General features: G+C 41.6%; 1 protein-coding gene across 1 annotated transcript in view; it reads right to left on the minus strand.

The window, feature by feature from the left end:
- Window positions 1–9757: 9757 nt before the first annotated feature.
- The window catches only part of LOC117385449 (zinc finger protein GLIS1), a 53940-nt gene continuing 40436 nt past the window's right edge, over window positions 9758–23261 (minus strand). The window contains exons 7-9 of the mRNA XM_033982738.2: window positions 14059–14180; window positions 13364–13438; window positions 9758–10545 (exon numbers count right to left, since the gene is read on the minus strand). Coding sequence (XP_033838629.2) covers window positions 10424–10545; window positions 13364–13438; window positions 14059–14180 — 319 coding nt within the window. The 3' untranslated portion in view covers window positions 9758–10423. The remainder of the gene's footprint in view (window positions 10546–13363; window positions 13439–14058; window positions 14181–23261) is intronic.

The raw sequence follows: 23261 nt of genomic DNA on the forward strand, positions 1-23261 counted from the left end.
CCCTAACCCTAACCCTAACCCTAACCCTAACCCTAACCCTAACCCTAACCCTAACCCTAACCCTAACCCTAACCCTCACCCTAACCCTAACCCTAACCCTAACCCTAACCCTAACCCTAACCCTAACCCTAACCCTAACCCTAACCCTAACCCTAACCCTAACCCTAACCCTAACCCTAACCCTAACCCTAACCCTAACCCTAACCCTAACCCTAACCCTAACCCTAACCCTAACCCTAACCCTAACCCTAACCCTAACCCTAACCCTAACCCTAACCCTAACCCTAACCCTAACCCTAACCCTAACCCTAACCCTAACCCTAACCCTAACCCTAACCCTAACCCTAACCCTAACCCTAACCCTAACCCTAACCCTAACCCTAACCCTAACCCTAACCCTAACCCTAACCCTAACCCTAACCCTAACCCTAACCCTAACCCTAACCCTAACCCTAACCCTAACCCTAACCCTAACCCTAACCCTAACCCTAACCCTAACCCTAACCCTAACCCTAACCCTAACCCTAACCCTAACCCTAACCCTAACCCTAACCCTAACCCTAACCCTAACCCTAACCCTAACCCTAACCCTAACCCTAACCCTAACCCTAACCCTAACCCTAACCCTAACCCTAACCCTAACCCTAACCCTAACCCTAACCCTAACCCTAACCCTAACCCTAACCCTAACCCTAACCCTAACCCTAACCCTAACCCTAACCCTAACCCTAACCCTAACCCTAACCCTAACCCTAACCCTAACCCTAACCCTAACCCTAACCCTAACCCTAACCCTAACCCTAACCCTAACCCTAACCCTAACCCTAACCCTAACCCTAACCCTAACCCTAACCCTAACCCTAACCCTAACCCTAACCCTAACCCTAACCCTAACCCTAACCCTAACCCTAACCCTAACCCTAACCCTAACCCTAACCCTAACCCTAACCCTAACCCTAACCCTAACCCTAACCCTAACCCTAACCCTAACCCTAACCCTAACCCTAACCCTAACCCTAACCCTAACCCTAACCCTAACCCTAACCCTAACCCTAACCCTAACCCTAACCCTAACCCTAACCCTAACCCTAACCCTAACCCTAACCCTAACCCTAACCCTAACCCTAACCCTAACCCTAACCCTAACCCTAACCCTAACCCTAACCCTAACCCTAACCCTAACCCTAACCCTAACCCTAACCCTAACCCTAACCCTAACCCTAACCCTAACCCTAACCCTAACCCTAACCCTAACCCTAACCCTAACCCTAACCCTAACCCTAACCCTAACCCTAACCCTAACCCTAACCCTAACCCTAACCCTAACCCTAACCCTAACCCTAACCCTAACCCTAACCCTAACCCTAACCCTAACCCTAACCCTAACCCTAACCCTAACCCTAACCCTAACCCTAACCCTAACCCTAACCCTAACCCTAACCCTAACCCTAACCCTAACCCTAACCCTAACCCTAACCCTAACCCTAACCCTAACCCTAACCCTAACCCTAACCCTAACCCTAACCCTAACCCTAACCCTAACCCTAACCCTAACCCTAACCCTAACCCTAACCCTAACCCTAACCCTAACCCTAACCCTAACCCTAACCCTAACCCTAACCCTAACCCTAACCCTAACCCTAACCCTAACCCTAACCCTAACCCTAACCCTAACCCTAACCCTAACCTAACCCTAACCCTAACCCTAACCCTAACCCTAACCCTAACCCTAACCCTAACCCTAACCCTAACCCTAACCCTAACCCTAACCCTAACCCTAACCCTAACCCTAACCCTAACCCTAACCCTAACCCTAACCCTAACCCTAACCCTAACCCTAACCCTAACCCTAACCCTAACCCTAACCCTAACCCTAACCCTAACCCTAACCCTAACCCTAACCCTAACCCTAACCCTAACCCTAACCCTAACCCTAACCCTAACCCTAACCCTAACCCTAACCCTAACCCTAACCCTAACCCTAACCTAACCCTAACCCTAACCCTAACCCTAACCCTAACCCTAACCCTAACCCTAACCCTAACCCTAACCCTAACCCTAACCCTAACCCTAACCCTAACCCTAACCCTAACCCCTAACCCTAACCCTAACCCTAACCCTAACCCTAACCCCTAACCCTAACCTAACCTAACCCTAACCCTAACCCTAACCCTAACCCTAACCCTAACCCTAACCCTAACCCTAACCCTAACCCTAACCCTAACCCTAACCCTAACCCTAACCCTAACCCTAACCCTAACCCTAACCCTAACCCTAACCCTAACCCTAACCCTAACCCTAACCCTAACCCTAACCTAACCCTAACCCTAACCCTAACCCTAACCCTAACCCTAACCCTAACCTAACCCTAACCCTAACCCTAACCCTAACCCTAACCCTAACCCTAACCCTAACCCTAACCCTAACCCTAACCCTAACCCTAACCCTAACCCTAACCCTAACCCTAACCCTAACCCTAACCCTAACCCTAACCCTAACCCTAACCCTAACCCTAACCCTAACCCTAACCCCTAACCCTAACCCTAACCCTAACCCTAACCCTAACCCTAACCCTAACCCTAACCCTAACCCTAACCCTAACCCTAACCCTAACCCTAAACCCTAACCCTAACCCTAACCCTAACCCTAACCCTAAACCCTAACCCTAACCCTAACCCTAACCCTAACCCTAACCCTAACCCTAACCCTAACCCTAACCCTAACCCTAACCCTAACCCTAACCCTAACCCTAACCCTAACCCTAACCCTAACCCTAACCCTAACCCTAACCCTAACCCTAACCCTAACCCTAACCCTAACCCTAACCCTAACCCTAACCCTAACCCTAACCCTAACCCTAACCCTAACCCTAACCCTAACCCTAACCCTAACCCTAACCCTAACCCTAACCCTAACCCTAACCCTAACCCTAACCCTAACCCTAACCCTAACCCTAACCCTAACCCTAACCCTAACCCTAACCCTAACCCTAACCCTAACCCTAACCCTAACCCTAACCCTAACCCTAACCCTAACCCTAACCCTAACCCTAACCCTAACCCTAACCCTAACCCTAACCCTAACCCTAACCCTAACCCTAACCCTAACCCTAACCCTAACCCTAACCCTAACCCTAACCCTAAACCCTAACCCTAACCCTAACCCTAACCCTAACCCTAACCCTAACCCTAACCCTAACCCTAACCCTAACCCTAACCCTAACCCTAACCCTAACCCTAACCCTAACCCTAACCCTAACCCTAACCCTAACCCTAACCCTAACCCTAACCCTAACCCTAACCCAACCCTAACCCTAACCCTAACCCTAACCCTAACCCTAACCCTAACCCTAACCCTAACCCTAAACCCTAACCCTAACCCTAACCCTAACCCTAACCCTAAACCCTAACCCTAACCCTAACCCTAACCCTAACCCAACCCTACCCTAACCCTAACCCTAACCCTAACCCTAACCCTAACCCCTAACCCTAACCCTAACCCTAACCCTAACCCTAACCCTAACCCTAACCCTAACCCTAACCCTAACCCTAACCCTAACCCTAACCCTAACCCTAACCCTAACCCTAACCCTAACCCTAACCCTAACCCTAACCCTAACCCTAACCCTAACCCTAAACCCTAACCCTAACCCTAACCCTAACCCTACCCTAACCCTAACCCTAACCCTAACCCTAACCCTAACCCTAACCCTAACCCTAAACCCTAACCCTAACCCTAACCCTAACCCTAACCCTAATACATTATTATCATTAGAAATTATTACTGCAATAAGAATAATGTAAGAATGTTTGTTTCTATTGTAAGCGTCAAAGACCAAGAGACTGAAACATAAAGTCAGAAGAGTTTAATGAGTTCCACACAGGTAATGTGACAAATGAAGCAACAGACTCTCAGGAAAGGATAGAAGAGAGTCCTGAGATGTGCACAAAATCTTCATGAGTTCCGGTACATTCCATACGTCTGCGCCCCCTGGTGGCACGTGTCATTTACCTACATGTTAGTAAATCAAGATACTAGTTTGATGTAGCGCTGCACTGCTAGAAGATACCTTACAATAATAAGATGGAAAGAACTAGCACGGCATAGAAGGGAAACAGCGCTCTCTACTGTTTTTAAAGTGGTACCGAATCATTAAACTGCAATATCCCACTATATGTACAACTAATCAGTGTCTCTGGTTTATAGACTGTGAATGTCAAAATGATATTGTTTCCTCTGTCTCTGTTATTACGTTTTCACAAGGTTTATTTTGTTTAAGTTATGAAGTAGCTACAAATGAGGAAAAAAATCACCTTGAACGTACTTGGCAGATCGTCACCAGTTTGTAAGGATAAATGACAAAACATCTCCATTTACTACTTGCTTAGCAGATGTGCCCCAAGGGTCCATTCTGGGGCCGTTGCTCTTCAGCTTGTACATCAATGACCTACCTTCTATTTGTGATGATGTAGAAATCGTGATGTACGCTGACGACACAGTATTCCTTACACACGGTCCCGATGCAAATTCTGTCGCAGCTAAGCTAGCTGTGGCAATGGTAAAAGCAATAGAGTGGTTTAACAAATCTTTCCTTACTCTGAATACTGAGAAAACTGTTACAATGTACTTCTGAAACAAACAAAGTCAAAGTGTATGTCCAAATATTTATGTGAATAGTTGCATGATTAAAAATGTCGAGGAAGTTAAATACCTGGGAATCATATTAGACTCTACCCTTAATTTTAAAAAACATTAAAAAGGTTTGTAATGTCTTGAAATTCAACATCGCTAATTTCCAACACATTAGAAGCTCATTATCATTTCATTTCATTTCATTTTTCATTTATTTATTTTTGTAACGCCCAAAATCACACCAACAGTTGTCTCGAAGGGCGTTCATGTTTTGGTTGATGGGGGAAACCGGAGTACCCGGAGGAAACCCATCCAGACACGGGGAGAAACATGGAAAAACTCCACACAGAAAGGCCCGGTGACCCGGGGATCGAACCAAACCCTCTGCTGTGAGACATGAGTGTTGCCACTCAGCCACCGTGCCGCCAACACACAAAAAAAAAACAACAGGAAAAATCAGACACAACAGGAAAAATCAGACAGCACAAGAAAAATCGGCCAGACGAGGAGGAGGAGAGCCGGGCGAGGAGGAGGAGAGCCAGGCAAGGAGGAGGGCCAGGTGGGGAGGAGGAGAGGGTCCAACTATCATCGGGGCATCTGAAAGAGTTACACTCCACAGGGGGAGTGGGACAGGGGACAACATGTGAATAGCATTGCTGATGAGAAAATAGGACAAAGTAGAGGATAGTGCTCAGGTTGCCATACTTCCCCCAGCTAGTTACTCCTACTACAGCTTATCTTATCCCAAGTTTTAATGTCCCTAACTCCCTCACTAAGTAACCTGGTCATACGCTATACCGAAGAGGAAGGTTTTAAGCCTGGTCTTAAATACAGAGACTGTGGGGGCCTGTTTAACATCAGCAGGGAGTTGATTCCATAGCACAGGAGCTTGGTAACTGAATGCTCTCCCTCCCACTGTACTTTTGGACACTCTAGGAACCACTAAGAGTCCTGCATTCTGAGAGCGGCGTGCTCTGTTTGGCTGGTACGGGACAATAGCATCTTGCAGATAGGATGGGGCCATACCGTTTAGGGCTTTGTATGTCAGGAGGAGGACTTTGAATTTGATTCTAAGCTCGACAGGAAGCCAGTGCAGATATTTTAGTACAGGACTGATGTGGTCTCTTCTTTTAGTTCCTGTTAGGACTCTGGCCGCTGCATTTTGGACCAACTGGAGGCTCCTTATAGTACTTTTGGGGCAGGCGGCGAGCAGAGAATTACAGTAATCAAGTCTGGAAGTAACAAATGCATGGATGAGTTTTTCAGCATCGTTTTTAGGTAAAATATTTCTAATTTTAATTATATTTCGCAGGTGAAAGTATGCGGTTTTACAAGCTAGGTTTACATGGGCTGTGAATGAGAGATTTTGATCAAATAGGACTCCAAGATTTTTTACAGTAGGGCTAGAAGCTATACTCACATTGTCGAGTGACATTATCTGGTCCGACAGAGAATCTCTTTGACCTTTGGGACCAACGACAATGACCTCTGTTTTTTCAGGATTTAAGAGCAGGTAATTCAAGGTCATCCAGGTTTTGATGTCCTTCACACAGGCACTGAGTTTATCTATTTGATCAGTCTGATTTGGCTTCATTGATAAGTACAGCTGAGTGTCATCAGCGTAGCAGTAAAAATTAATGCCATGTTTTCTGATAATGTTTCCCAATGGCAACATATACAGAGTAAATAGGATTGGACCAAGCACAGATCCTTGTGGAACTCCACAGGCTACTTTAGAAGAGGGAGAGGTGCTCTGGTTTATACTAACAAACTGGTACCTATCTGATAGATAGGATTTAAACCATTTGAGGGCGCTCCCTCTGATTCCAATGTCACATTCTAACCTCTGCAGTAGAATGTTGTGATCAATGGTGTCAAACGCTGCACTGAGGTCCAGTAGGACCAGGACTGAAGCCAGCCCGTTATCAGCAGCTAGTAGTAAATCATTTATTATCATTAGAAGCAGCAAAATCTTATCTCAATGCTATGATTATATCTCACATTTTCAATTCAATTCAATTCATTTATTTTTGTAACGCCCAAAATCACAACAACAGTTGTCTCGAAGGGCGTTCATGTTTTGGTTGATGGGGGAAACCGGAGTACCCGGAGGAAACCCATCCAGACACGGGGAGAAACATGAAAAACTCCACACAGAAAGGCCTGGTGACCCGGGGATCGAACCAACCTTTTTGCTGTGAGACATGAGTGATGCCACTCAGCCACCGTGCCGCCAACACACAAAAAAACAAAACAACAGGAAAAATCAGACACAACAGGAAAAATCAGACACAACAGGAAAATCAGACACAACAGGAAAAATCAGACACAACAGGAAAAATCAGACAACACAAGAAAAATCGGCCAGGCGAGGGGGAGGAAGACCAGACGAGGAGGAGGAGAGCCGGGCGAGGAGGAGGAGAGCCAGGCGAGGAGGAGGAGAGCCAGGCGAGGAGGAGGAGAGCCAGGCGAGGAGGAGGAGAGCCAGGCGAGGAGGAGGAGAGCCAGACAAGGAGGAGGAGAGGGTTGTATTGTATCTCATGGTCTCAAGCCAAAATAACAGTACTAAATCCTCTTAGATCATTGCATAATCAGGCGTTGAAAATCCTCGATAAAAAGCCCAGACGTTACCATCATTGCTACATATTGGACAAATTTAAAATATTAAGCTTTGACCACTTGATCAGGTTCTCTGATATTCGCCTGGTACATAAAATCTTGCATGATGCTGCCCCACCCCCACTAAAAAATATGTACAGCCTCGCTCTCAACTAACAAGTAGAGTGTTAAGGTCCGTGTCTAGGGGTGACTGCAATGTTCCTACAAGAAAGTCCGCTTTCTCTCAATCTGCCTTCTCTTTTAAAGCCATCAAGGAAAATCTTAAGAACATAGCAGATTATCACAGCTTTTCAGGGGCTGTCAAAAACTGTCTTCTTGACCATCAGTCCTGCCCACACTAACTATACCAGACGGGTAATCGGATCTAGATTACCAAATCATGAGATAGTACTGTCTTAGTGTCATATTACTGTCTTGTTTACATTTATAATACCAATAAGGTACAGAGCTATCAGATGCTGCCCTCGTGGGTATCATCTGATAGCGACTACACCGTATTTATTCTGATATCTGTTGCATATGTCTCGCACTTTAATAATTTGTAGTTTGCACTATGTATTGAAATTTTTGCACACTTGTACATTGTCTTTTGTATTGCACTTTTTATATGTGATTTTTTTTTTTTTTTTTTTTTTTATGTTTGTGACACCAAGGACTACAGATGGAAATTAGCATTTTGCTAAATCTGGTGCAGCCATCTTTTTAATGTATCTGCACACTGTCCTTAAAAAAAATAAAAAAAATTAAAATAAAGAACGTTATATTTGCCTATTGATATTCAATCTAAAAAAAAAAGAAACAGCTGTGACGACAATATCTTGACTTTTATTCTATTAAATAATAAATAATTAAAAATAACATACGTATCATACGCTCAAAGACAGCGGTGGAAGTGCGGTCTGTGGTGTGGGCCTGTCCCACTTCAGCAAGATGGAGACTACACTGAGGAGGGCAGATTCTCGTCCGGAACCTTCAAACTACACTTTGAGGAGAACTTCGAAGGGAACCTTCAAAAGGTGCATTTGGCGAATTGAGACATGGCCTATGCATTCCTCACTGATTCCATTCAGTGCAAGTCATCAGAGCAGTAATCATCATTCAAGTAATTATGAACATGTAAGAAGTTCAATTCTGTTGTGCTTTATTATCTCATGACGTGCAAGGTACATTAAAATGCACTGTACATGTAAGAATTCATAATACATTTACAAATAAATGTATGTTTAACATTTTTGTATTAGGTGGTAGATCTTTCAGACACGATCATTTTAAAAGTAGCTCACATACTGAAAAAGTCTGAGCACCCCTGCCTTAGCCTTTAGCCTTAGCCATTTGCTTTCCCACTTAGCCTTAGCTCTTAGCACTTTGCATTAGCGCTTAGCTTTAGCCCTTTGCCTTAGTCCTTAGCATTAGCCATTTGCTTTAGCCCTTAGCCTTAGTGCTTTGCCTGAGCCCTTTTGCCTTAGGCCTTTGCATTAGTGTTTAGCTTTAGCCTTAGCCTTTTGTATTATCCCTTAGCCTTAGCATGTGTAAACTTATTACTTTATTCGTAGATATTTGACTGTAAACTTTACACTTTGTTCATAGATGTATGTGTAAACTTTACACTATGTTCATAAATGTTTGAGTTTAAACTTTACACTTTGTTCATAGTGTTAGCCCTTTGCGTTAGCCCTTTGCGTTAGCCCTTAGCGTTAGCCCTTTGCCTGACCCCTTTTGTCTTAGCCCTTTAGCCTTTTGCTTTATCCCTTAGTCTTAGCTCTTTGCTTTAGCCTCAAAACTTGGCACTCGCTCTTTGAGTTAGCCCTCAGCATTAGGCATTAGCTTTAGCCCTTAGCCTTAGCCCTTAGCATTATCCCTTTGCTTTAACCCTTAGCCTTAACCCTTAGTCTTAGCCCTTTGCGTTAAAAATGCCACAAACGATTAATTGCGGACCTTTTTTCTCACGATTATCGATATTATCGTATCCCATCCTATCCCTAGATTAAACACATGTCTTCTGTAAAGTTGAGACTACAATTTTTTTGTTTGCTTGTTGTGATTGTACTTTGTTGCTCGTTGTTGCACAGATATGTTAATGTTCAAAATAAACAAGTAAATATTGAATGATCAACCAATAAATACAAACAAATGTTTATTCTGGTATAAAAAAAAACAAAAACATTTTTGGTACAAATCAGTGTAAACATTTTCTGTTTTGTTTTTTTTCTAAGAGTGCAGTAAACATGTAAACAAAGCACACTTTTCTCATTCAAAATAACATTGATAACATTTAAAGGTCATATTATTCATCAAAGATGCAAAATCGAGAGTGAACAGTAAAGTATATTATAAGACATACTGCACAGGCCAGAAAACTGCAGAATTAGAAAAAATAAAGGTATTTTTTACACTGTATAAAATATTGCAGCAACAGAAATTACAGCTACAGCTCCCAAACTCCTAGTTGTAAATAAAATATATACTTTTACCATAATGTTCTTAATAACAGTTGCCTTTTTGGTCCATTGTTATCACTTGTTATTGTCTTATTTAATGCAATGTATCTTTCAGACAGTTGGGGGCAGCACCAAGCTAGCTATTGCTGTGTTTTGCGGCACATTCATCATTGTCACCACAGTGGTTCTATAGGAAGATGCAGTTTGCTAACTCAAAGACAGACGGTTTGCTTTCTGTTCTGTCTTTGTGTCCTTGGGCATGTCACTTTTACAACAATAATGCGCAATCCATTGTTCTTTCCATCGTGAGAAGTGAATGAATGACCCGCCACGAGGAATGGCTAATTTATCGGCTCCAGTACAATTTTTCAAGATATTGGCACCAATATTGTTTTCTGCACTGCTCCAGTTTGTTCTCAGAGCTTCAGATGAGTGTTTTTGAACAGACTCATGAGTGACAGTGTTTACACAGGTTACACACCAGACCAATACAACTTTCACCTTACTTTTCTCTTTTGTAAAATTCAGGTGTGAGCTTTACTGTAACTTACACAATTTATAGCAAAACTCACAAATGTATTTTAAATTTTAAAATCTTTACATTAGAATTGGCAAATATCAGTTATTGTCAACAGCCAAATTTTGGAGTATCAGTATAAAAAAAAAAAAAAACCCCAAAAGAATCCATATCATATTTTGTGTCTGTTGTGCTCTTTTGTAGCGTTCTGTAAAGATCATGAGTCCATATAAACCGAGGAGAGGTGACTGAGGCATCGGTCCAGACCTCCGCTCTGAAACAGGAAGTGCTCATCAGGACTGAACTCTCCTCCGGCCTGACCCTGGAGCAGGTCGAAACCTACACAACAGAGCAGAGTAAGGTTTCGGACTTTCTTTTAGGCTTTGCTTTTATTCAGACAAATAAAAATTAACAAATAATGTAGTTAATGTTTGTAATTATTAATTATATTTAAAATCAATAGTTCACTGGTGCCTTAATTGACTAATCATTTTATTTAGATTATACAAATTTCTAAGGAACAACAGCAGAAAGGAGAAGTGAGTAAGTCAACTGAAAATCTGGTACTGTTTGATCTTTATAAAAAGGCTGATTAAACGCCTGATTCACCAGTTTAATGAGTCTTTATATAAATACATTGTTTCTTGGTGCTTTTTCTGCATAAATAGTAGTTTTTGCACTCACACCTGCACAGCAGTTCATGCAGTTTGGGTCAGATATGTAGAATTGTGTAATAGTTTTGAGAGCTTTTGCCACGGGGGCTGTTTAGTCGACCAATTGAATGGCAGCACATGTCTTTAGTCGAGCACAGCCAAAGAGAAAACCAGGTGGCACAGTTCTGTTGTGTCCTTAGCCTTTTCAAGACACACACCACAGTCATACTGAGCAAAGTGGGTTTAGTGCCTGGCCTAATAAGACCAATGCATTATTAATATGTGCAACGTAACACTAGAGGGCAGTAATGACACACAATTAAATCAAATGCATTTGTCTAAAAACATGTCATGATCCATGTTATTTCCTGCTCCCTGTTTTGCCTCCTGTCTTGCTCCTTCCCCTCCCTCACCTGCCTGAGCCGGAGCTGGGCGGAGCTCCTAGCTCCTCCCACACGCACCTGGAACTCATCAGCGCAATCAACGCCACCTGCCGCAGGATAAGAGGAGCCAGGACCAGACACTTGGTGCCAGATTGTCCGTGTGTCAATGTGATTATCTTGGTTGTCCTTGCTTTTTGTGTTTTTGCTCGCTGTTACCTCGCTTATTGGATTTTGTGCTACCCTCCAGATCTTGCTCCCTGGACCGTCCCAGCTCCCTCGTAGTGATGGCCAACTGAAGCCTCATGAACCACCTGAGGCTTTCAGCCAATTGTACCGGTACAAGAATCAATGCCATAAAAAGTGTACGCATGTCAAGTGATGCACTGTCATAAAGCAAATAATTGAGAAAATCACACAAATAGTTCACTAATTAAATGAATATTTTTGTTGCATGCAATCATTCTATTACAGTATAATTTATATTTTGAAGTATGATTTGAGTAACCCAAGTCCTGATCTCTCAACCTTTTGCGTGGCAGGCAAACACTCAATGCATTCGCCACACTGAACACATGCTAAACAATGAGTAGCTCATCTTTTGAATACATGTGTTTAGTGAGAGCGATGAAACGTTTTTAAAGTTAAATTGTAATTTTCATTGCGAGGTTTTCAATGTAAAACAAGCGCAAACACAATCCAACATGTTTCTAAAGACTGTCTGTGTCTGTGTTGCTTTTGTACAACTCATCAGAACTGAACCACTTTATAAAATTACTAAACTAAACTACTTTAGCAGTTTTTACAAACCTCAAAGGGTAAACTAAACTTGGCTCATTTGAACTTCTACCAGTCCTAAAAATATAAGCTTCAAAAGCAAAGTCTTAATAAAGTGAATATGAATGAAAAGTGAAAGAAAGTGGTTTATATGGGAGCGCGTGGGTAAAGTGACACCGTAAATGAAGCGATAACGTCATGTTCACAAAAGCGAAGTCTCGCATTCCCAGATCACGTGCGTTTTGGGAATCTGAAGCATATGCAAGACTGCAGTGTGTCATAAACAAGTGAAGCAGGTAAAGTGGTAGTGTCTTACGCTAAATAAAAACGTATTTTATTAAAGAAATAGTTATTTTGTCTGTCTGTAAGACAATTCTGTATTGACATTGATGATAACATTTTTCAGTAATAGAGCAGCAAATCTCGATCCCCCAACCTTTTGCTTTCCAGACCTACGCGCTCCGTGTTTCCCAGGTTAGACACATTGTTATCAATATCATGCCACCTATTTCATAGCAATTTTGTGATAGATTTGTAACATTTTATCAATTGCTGAACGTCTTCACTTGTTAAATTGTACTTTATGTTTCATTGCCACTCCCAACACGACTCTCTAAGCATACTGAATTAACAAATTATGAGTGAAGGAACGCTTTATTCCTAACACTTTATTACCATCTGTCACTGACTCACTCAAACTACAACCAACCTACGACACCCACAACTCGCCGCGAGGTGCTGCGCACTTTTATTTAGAAAAGTGATACGTAGCCTAAACCAGTCACGTGACCGGTGGGAAGTGAGGCCTCGCTTTACGTTGGTCACGTGTTTGTTAGCAATCTGACTCAAGCCTCGTAGCAGTGCTTCATTTGACACGCCCCCTATTACTCGGTACAAGCTTCGATGCCTCAGCTTAAAAATGACCCATCACTAGCTCCCGGCTCTGCTCCGACCCTGGTACCCAGCCCTGGTACAGTCTGTCTTGTCTTGCCTCTGCACTCCACGTCTCTGGACCCTGCCTCACACCCTGCTCCTTGTTCTGGCTCTGCTCGCCTTGTCTCCGTCCCTGCACTCTACGACCCAGGACCCTGGCTCGCACCCTGGTCCCTGCTCCTGTACTGCCCGCACCGTCGTCTCCTCTGCACTCCACATTCCGCCCCGGGACCCTGGCCCGCACCTCGCCCACTGCTCATCGCCAGATCTACCTTCATTATTGTTCAATTTATCACTTATTGTAAATAAACACTGTAAACCTTTCCCAGAGTCCTGCATCTCTTGGTCCAATCCGCCTGCATTACGACAAAACATTACATTTTGTTAAATGTTTAAACTTAACTCTTGTCGTACCAGTGGAGTGAGGAGCAGAGGACTTTGTAAAGAAACTGTTTGGTTCAAATCTTCCATCTTCTGCATAAATACAATCTGCAAAAACAAAGACACAAATGTATATTATATTTTACTACAGGGAGGAAGACATGACTATGAAGGTATAGTATAGTAGAGAGGATGACATGAAAAATAACAGTGAAATCTAAGCTAACATACTGTACATAAGGTTTTATTAAAAACAAAGACACTGGAGGCAAAGGTTGTGTTTATCTGACATCACAACCGTCTGGAATCTACTATAGTTTAAACTGAGACAGGTCTGAATTCTATGGAGTCATTTTCCATCTAACTGTCAGATTGTAGATTTGTTGACCTGATTCATGGTTAATTTCTTTGTGTCATGTGGATAGGCCCAATATGTACAAAGGTCAACATCCTCTTTGTCAGACATGAAGAAAAGCTTCAGAAAAGCTTCATAAATGTGACTTGTCAGTGAAGCACAAGACGATGAATATGTCAGTTTGAATATTTATTTCATAACCAGTAAATCACTCAAAGTCATAATGGCCATGACATCATTCTGAGGTCATCCAATTTTAGAACATGCAGCCTTCACCAAGGAATGAACCACAAACCTTTGGGTTATTGGGCGACCGCTGAACTGTGCCACTGTAAAGACATAGTGACATAACAGTGATGTGGCGGATACTTACTTGGATGCGGTGAGAACACTTGATGATGGCTGTATGTTTTTGGAAAAGTCTGTAGTCGTAAATCTGTAGATTCTGAATTCACTTGATTCACTTCAGATACAAACAATGAAGCGGCTCTTCTCCTGCACAAAAAACACAACAAAAATAATGAAAAAGGCAGATTCTTGATTCACTGATGATAATTCAAATCTAAAAAAGGAAAATTGATTAAGTGCAATTAATCGTAGCTTTGAGTGATATTTACAGAAATGAACTTCACAATATATTTTATTAAATATTTTAAAAGGCTGTCAAAAGTATCGAAACTCAGATACTAATTCATATTGAACAGAAACAAAACTAGATCCTCTGTTTTCACAGGAATCAATACTAAAAAGTCTCATTGACATAAATGAACCTGAATCTGTTTAGTAAGATGTGAATCTGTCACAAGTGAAAGACACAAACCAGGACTAAACCAGGACTAAACCAGTACTAAACCAGGACTAAACCAGGACTAAACCAGTACTAAACCAGGACTAAACCAGGACTAAACCAGGACTAAACCAAGACTAAACCAGGACTAAACCAGGACTAAACCAGGACTAAACCAGGACTAAACCAAGACTAAACCAGAACTAAACCAGGACTAAACCAGGACTAAACTAGGACTAAACCAGGACTAAACCGGGATGAAACCAGGACTAAACCAGGACTAAAACAGGACTAAACCAGAACTAAACCAAGACTAAACTAGAACTAAACCAGGACTAAACCAGGACTAAACCAGGACTAAACTAGGACTAAACCAGGACTAAACCGGGATGAAACCAGGACTAAACCGGGACGAAACCGGGACGAAACCAGGACTAAAACAGAACTAAACCAGGACTAAACCAGAACTAAACCACGACTAAACCAGATCTAAATCAGGACTAAACCAGGACTAAACCAGTACTAAACCAGGACTAAACCAGGACTAAACCAGGACTAAAATAGGACAAAACCAGGACTAAACCAGAACTAAACCAGGACTAAACCAGAACTAAAACCGGGACGAAACTGGGACTAAACCGGGACTAAACCAGAACTAAACCGGGACTAAACCAGGACTAAACCAGAACTAAAACAGGACAAAACCAGGACTAAACCAGGACTAAACTAGGACTAAACCAGGACTAAACCAGGACTAAACCGGGATGAAACCAGGACTAAACCGGGACGAAACCAGGACTAAAACAGAACTAAACCAGGACTAAACCAGAACTAAACCACGACTAAACCAGATCTAAACCAGGACTAAACCAGGACTAAACCAGGACTAAACCAGTACTAAACCAGGACTAAACCAGGACTAAAATAGGACAAAACCAGGACTAAACCAGAACTAAACCAGGACTAAACCAGAACTAAAACCGGGACGAAACCGGGACGAAACTGGGACTAAACCGGGACTAAACCAGAACTAAACCGGGACTAAACCAGGACTAAACCAGAACTAAAACAGGACAAAACCGGGACTAAACTAGAACTAAACCAGGACAAAACCAGAACTAAACCAAGACTAAACCAGAACTAAACCAGGACTAAACCAGGACTAAACCAGGACTAAACTAGGACTAAACCAGGACTAAACCAGGACTAAAACAGGACTAAACCAGGACTACACCAGAACTAAACCAAGACTAAACCAGAACTAAACCAGGACTAAACCAGGACTAAACCGGGATGAAACCAGGACTAAACCGGGATGAAACCAGGACTAAAACAGAACTAAACCAGGACTAAACCAGAACTAAACCACGACTAAACCAGAACTAAACCAGGACTAAACCAGGACTAAACCTGGATTAAACCAGTACTAAACCAGGACTAAACCAGTACTAAACCAGGACTAAAATAGGACAAAACCAGGACAAAACCAGGACTAAACCAGAACTAAACCAGAACTAAAACCGGGACAAAACCGGGACGAAACCGGGACGAAACCGGGACGAAACCGGAACGAAACTGGGACTAAACCGGGACTAAACCAGAACTAAAACAGGACAAAACCAGGACTAAACTAGAACTAAACCAGGACAAAACCAGAACTAAACCAAGACTAAACCAGAACTAAACCAGGACTAAACCAGGAATAAACTAGGACTAAACCAGGACTAAACCAGGATGAAACCGGGACGAAACCAGGACTAAAACAGAACTAAACCAGGACTAAACCAGGACTAAACCAGAACTAAACCAGGACTAAACCAGAACTAAACCAGGACTAAACCAGGACTAAACCAGGACTAAACCAGGACTAAAATAGGACAAAACCAGGACTAAACCAGGACTAAACCAGAACTAAACAAGGACTAAACCAGAACTAAAACCGGGACAAAACCGGGACGAAACCGGGACGAAACTGGGACTAAACCGGGACTAAACCAGAACTAAACCAGGACAAAACCAGAACTAAACCAGGACTAAACCAGGACTAAAACAGGACAAAACCAGGACTAAACCAGGACTAAACCAGAACTAAACCAGGACTAAAGCAGAACTAAAACAAGGACAAAACCGGGACTAAACTGGGACTAAACTGGGACGAAACCGGGACGAAACCAGGATGAAACCAGAACTAAAACAGGACAAAACCAGGACTAAAACAGGACAAAACCAGGACTAAACCAGAACTAAACTGGGACAAAACCGGGATGAAACCGGGACGAAACCAGGATGAAACCAGAACTAAACCAGAACTAAACCAGGACTAAACCAAGACTAAACCAGGACTAAACCAGGATTAAACCAAGACTAAACCAGGACTAAACCAGGACTAAACCAAGACTAAACCAGGACTAAACCAAAACTAAACAGTCGAGTCCCGAGTCACAGAGAGACAAGTCCAAGTCGAGTCTAAGTCCTCTGCTTTGAGTCATTTCACGTCTTTAATACAAAGTACTAAACCGAGCTTGTAGTTTTGCAATTTTTAAGATTTTTAAACTAAATTGTACAACCTAAAAAATGCCACGTTACAAAAATGAATGTAACAATGTTTCATGGTACAATATTTTATTTGGATATTTTATAGAGGCAAACTGCAGATATATCACTTTTTCCTTTAAAAAAAAACCTTAGTGTGAATCATTACCATCATAATCCAAAGAATTAAGATTTAGAAGTGGTTAAAAACTGTTATTTCTTCATGTAATCTGCACTGAACTGGAGCAAAGCATCATGGTCTATGTAGTTCCTTTGTTTTTGAGCTGCTGCTGCTGCAACGAAACAATGAACTTAAGAAGGAACAGGCCCGATATGAGGCTGATGTCATATGAGTCAAAGGGCTCAAGTCCAGTCCAGTCATCTGCCTCAAGTCCATGTCGAGTCTCGAGTTTGTGTCCAATTTATCAAGTCAAGTCTCATGTCAAAACGTCTCAAGTCTGACTTGACTCCAAGTCACGACTTGCAAGTATCGAGTCTCTTTCTTACAGTCGAAATCAAGTTTGAAAATGTCGTATCATGACAAAGCTACGAAGGACTGACGGTTAAATCTTTGCTCTAAACAATAACCCGCTTTTCTGTCTTTGGGCAAGACACCTGCCTCACCCTCAGTGTTTCTGTTCTTTTGGATGATCTCACATGTTTATTCACGACAAAAACAACTAAAGAAAGTGCAGACTCCAGTTTGTAAAGAGTTTAATAAAATCCACTGCTCGTTTGGCTGAAATACCAAAAGACCTGTTTGTGTTAGTGAGTCGTTTTAGATCAATATTTCAGTTTGAACAGTGAACGAAATGTAAAAATAATTAAAGCCGCAAGAAGAAAAGAGGCAGAGAGAGAGAAGAGAGGTGGATTCTGCAGCTTTTACAGAGTCTCCTTTAAGACATCGAGGGGGGGGGCGTCTCCATCTCCTCAGGAATGTGCCGAGTCTGCACAAAACTCTGACTCAACACCAAAAACACACCAAAAGAACGAGAGGAGAGAGGGAAGAGGAGGAGGGGGAGAAAAGACGGAGAGGAGAGAGGGAGGAAGGGAGACAGGGGGAGAAAGGAAAGAACGAGAGGAGAGAGAAGAGAAGGGAGACAGGGGGAGAGGGAAAAGAGGGAGAGAGAGGGTGAGATAGGACAGAGAAAGAGAAAGAAAACAGGTGGAAAGAAGGAGAGGAAGGGGGAATGAGAGAGGGGGAAAAAAGAAATAAAAGAGAGAGAAATCCAGTGGTTTGAATAAACCACAGATAAAGTGACATGTTTCTTGCTTTTTTGGGGTTTTTTTTGTTTTGTTTTGTTTTTAATCAGAAAAAAGCTTTAAACCTTCTTTCACTTTTGGGATTAAAGTTTGTAAACACCTTGAGCCTTTTCAGCTAAAAATCAAAAACTCAAAAATGAAATGACTCTTTTTTTATTGTTTTAGGTTCATTTAAAGATGATCCATTTTAAGAAATATATTGTGACGTTATTCTGGAGACACATGCACACACAGGGGCACACGGGCTAGTGGGCGGAGCCTTGCACAGGTTCGTACTAACACCTCTTCAGACCTGTTTTGGATGAGGGAACGAGGTTATAATTTGATTTTGAATATGATGTTGCATAATACCTTCTTTTTATTATTTGGAAGACGTAAAGTCCACGACTTTATTATTAACCAGATGAGAGCCAGAAGTCCAGCCCTGTCTGTGACGTACTGCACTCTCCTGCCCCCTAGTGACCAGAGGGACCAAGGTTTGGACACATGTTGATGGGGACCTAAACTTTGGCACTAAAGCAGACTGGTCCATTCCCATAAAAAGAAAAAAAAGGGGAAAAAAAGCAGGTGGCGGAAGATTGAGAGAAGGAGGGAGAGAGGAGAGAGATAGGGAGAAGAGAGAGAGGCCAAGAAAGAGAGAAGTGAAAGAGAAAAAAGAGAACACTACAAGAGAGCAAGAGAGAGTGAGAGAGCAAAAGCAAGAGGGCAAGAGAGCCAGAAAGGGCGAGAGAGTGCTCCATCCATCCTTCACTCGAGAACAAGACCCCAAGATACTTGAAATCCTCCACCTGAGGCAGAGACTGTCCACCACCTACAGAGGGCACCACCTTTTTCCATCTAGACCCACGGCCTTGGCTCAAACTGCCCCAGTGCTGCAGGTCCTGGTTCAGTGAAACATCAGGACAACATCATCCACAAACAGCAGAGATGAGACGCTGAGGTTTCTCCAACCGGACCCTCTCCACCCCCTGAACCGACCCCCTCCACCCCTTGAACTGTACTCCCTCCACCCCCTGAACCGACCCCCTCCACCTCCTGAACCGACCCCCTCCACCCCTTGAACCGTACCCCCCCTTTAACAAAACTTTTTGCTCTCAGTCAAAATAATAAAAAATAATAAATTGACAAATCTCTCTCAGCAATTCACCAAATAGTGTTCGTCAAATACAGCGATGGAAATTAAGAGGCACAGGATTAAAACAAGAGAAACTTTAACGAAACTCTGCAGGAAGAGACAAGGCTTAAATGAAAGTATATTTAATTTGATCAACAAAAAACAAGAAGCAAAAAACAGAGGATGAGAAATGAGTGTACAGGAAAGAGAGAGAGAAGAGAGAGAAAGAGAGGGGGATAGAGAGGAGAGAGATGGAAAGTCTGCAGGAGAGAGACAGGGTGGAAGAGAGAAAGAAGGAGAGAGAAGACATAGATGGGAAGATAGAGAGAAGAGAAAGAGAGGAATGGAGAGAGATGAGAGAACACTTTACTATAAATTAAGCCATATTTGAACTTGTACAACACAAGAGAAAAGGAGGGGAGAGAGAAAAGAGGAGAGAAAGAGAGGGTGAGAAGAGATGGGGTGATATAGAGAAGAGGAGAGAGGGGACAGTGAAAGAGAGATGCACATTGAGAAAGACAGAAGGGAATGAAAGAAAAGAAGAAGAGAAGTGAGAGTAAGAGATCGTCTAATTATAACCCAGAGAGATGGAGGGATAATAAGAGAGAGATGTGGGAGCAGAGGAAGAAAAGAGAGAGAAATCATATTACATTTGAATGAACCACAGTATCGACACCAAACACAAAACACACAAAACACACAAAATGGACTTGGAGATGAGATCCAGATGTTCCAGTCGCTCCGTGAAACACACACCAGATTTATGCAGCGCTGTGTAAACACAACCACTCCACATTTACTCTACTGCAGTAAATACGGCTGTACTTGAGTAATATTTGTACTCTTACTAGAGTAAAAGTTGTACTAGAGTAAAAGTGAATGAATGAATGAATGAATATTGTTTATTTGAGTAGACATAATAAAAAAACAAAACAAAAACAAAACAGTGTACATCCAAATCCCAAATTTTGTACAATGCTCAAAAGGAGTAAGCAGAAGTAAAATACTTGTGAGAGCTTAACCTCCATATTTAACTAAGTCACACCATTAAGATTTGATCGCAGTAGCAAACATAGATACATTGTGTGTGTGTGTATGTATGTAGTGTGTATGTGTATAACATCCATACACATGCACACACACACCGGGTGTGCGTGTGCATGTGTATGACATCCTGACAGTTACTCTTTAAGTTACTCTTACTTTAGTAGTAAGTACTTTACACTCTGCGTTGGCTTTGCTACTACGATACCAAACCACAAAAATCCAACCCTTTTTTTCAAATCCCTCAAATAATTTACAGCTCCTCTGGTTCAGGGATTTTATTTTTATATTACTGAGGAAACAAAGCTGTCAAATCTGTCGCAACGAGGCCAAAGAAGAAAAAATGTAGTGGAAAAAAGTGTAGTTTTTGGAGAGAAAAAGGAGATATCACAAGAACTTTTGTTTTTCTAATTGTGGAATGTAAAGAATCCAAGTGTACCATTGTGAAATATGCTAAAAATAAACCGTTACATAACTGACTCGCTGCCAAATACGACACACATCATTTATGAGCAGAGCGTAAACTCTGGTGAAAGTCAAAGTTCCTTCATGCGTCAAACTCCAAAACCAACAATGAGTTATGCAATAATGACAGTTTGAATGAGAATAAAATGTGTTTTATAAAGTGTTAAAGCTTCAGGACGTTCAGCCTAAACCTGTGTGAAAACAGGTGACACTGTGAAACAGCAGCAACGTAGATGCCATCTAGTGGTGAGATGTGAGAATACAACACGACCTGGCTTTAAAGACACTTAAAGTCGTGTGATTTGATTGACAGGTAATGACAGAATATCAAGGCTCAGCAAATGATATTACAACATTATCCTGAAATATGTCACTATTTTCACAGCCAAATACTTTTGAATAAGTATAAACCTCGACCTGCACAAACGTGATGTAAAATACACAGTTTAATCATCTAAATGAACATATTAAACACGTTTCCTTTTTATAAACAAGCAACAAAACTGTTACACTGAACTGTTACAAAATAACTTTGTAAAATAAACGATTCTCTCCCTGACACAGCAGACAAATGTTGAGCCGCTTGTAATAAGGTCAAATGAGTTTTTCCCTAGTACAAGGTGTTGTATATAATGAAATATACAGATATATAGATGTATAGATATATAGATATAGTAAAAGCAGCTCTTAAATGCTCTGGGTTGTCTACATGGAAGTCTAGATCTTTTAATGCTCCTCATTTTTATCATTATAGTGACAAGCAATAACTTTGGACCAAAAACTATAGTTTAAACTGAACTAGTTCAGTTAAACATGTTTTAAAACAGTATAAATCAGGACAGGCCTCATATAGGAGGCTAAATAGTTAATATAAGGTTTACTATGTCGGCCTGTATTTGTCTTTGAAAATGTATCAAATAAAGTTGTGTAACTTTTGAATAACGACCAAACTCGTATCATCAATGAGGAGTGACTGAATAATGCACCAGTGAAAGGTCCAATATCACAAACTGAGCTTTAAGCTTCATGCTGCTGCCTCCTCAAAAACAAACTGGGGAAACTGAAACATGTGAATGAAACAAAACAAACTCCAGGTTTGTGCTGAGGAAATAACTTTATAACATAGATTAGAAAATTGTGTAATATAAGTTCCTTTAAAGCCGTTAAAACACTTTTGAATGTTAGAAGTATACACAGTGCATGTTATTGTAGTATTTTAATGTTAGCAGCATGTAGTACTTGTAGTACTTGTAGTACTTTGTTTAATTTGCTCATTTCACTTAAATACATTTGTCCATTGGACGAGCGCAGACATGATGACTAAATCCCACCAGAATTAAATCATTAAAATAAGTGGAAATGTGTCCTCATGTCCAAAGAAAACAGAGTATGAGCTCACAATAGTTTTGTTTCATAAGTTTTAAAGTCGTTTGAGCGAACAAAACAACGCTCTGTGTGTGAGCAGGTTTTATCACGTTCTGGGGACTGAAATCTGTACACACTGACATCATGGGGACTTTGTGTTTCATTGGGACCAAAATCAGGTCCATGAACGAGCGAAAGACGTGTGCAGCCGATCAATCGGTCAACTGACCCAGACTGCACTCACAAGACTCCACCTGCAGGGGGAGTTCATGCAAAAGCTACAATTTACACAGAAAAAAGTACTGGGAACAATGTATTTATATAAAGACCGATCTGTGAAAATCCCTCAGTCCAGATCTGATCCAAAAGATACTTTTTATTTATTTTTGTTTTGTGAATCATGAGTTTAGTTTTTTTTTACAGATAAATATTAAAGACTAAATCTTCAGCTTCAGTTTTGAGCCTCTGTCCCACAGAAATAATCTAAATAAAATCAACAGGTAAAGCCACCAGTTCTATAGTTACAGATCAGATCTGTGGAGACACAACCTCACTCAGAGTAACAACACATCTTTCAATAAAAAAAACAACAGTACAACATAGAAACATTTAATGCTAGACTGTGGAACATTTCGGGCTTTCCCTGGAGACAAGCAGGTGATGAACCCTACACCAGAATCTTAAAATCTTAAAAGTGAAATTAACATTTGGGTTAAAATCGGTCGAGGTTCAGCTTTAGGTAAAATTTAAAGTTTGGTTTTGGCTTCAGTTAAAAACATGAGACATTTACACTGGAAAAACAACTGAAACAGCACGAGCCCGAAACATTTACACATTTACACTGGAAACAACTGAAACAGCACGAGCCCGAAACATTTAACAGAGCTGCGAAAATGAAACAGAAATTTAAGAACGGAAATTATTTTTTTTAACTCCATGTGAATGGACATAAAAAACAAACGAACTGTTTTAATGATCCATAAAACTCTGAGACAAACTAAACAAA

The sequence above is a fragment of the Periophthalmus magnuspinnatus genome, chromosome 17 (genome assembly GCF_009829125.3).
Source record: "Periophthalmus magnuspinnatus isolate fPerMag1 chromosome 17, fPerMag1.2.pri, whole genome shotgun sequence".
In the NCBI taxonomy this organism is placed as follows: Eukaryota; Metazoa; Chordata; class Actinopteri; order Gobiiformes; family Gobiidae; genus Periophthalmus; species Periophthalmus magnuspinnatus.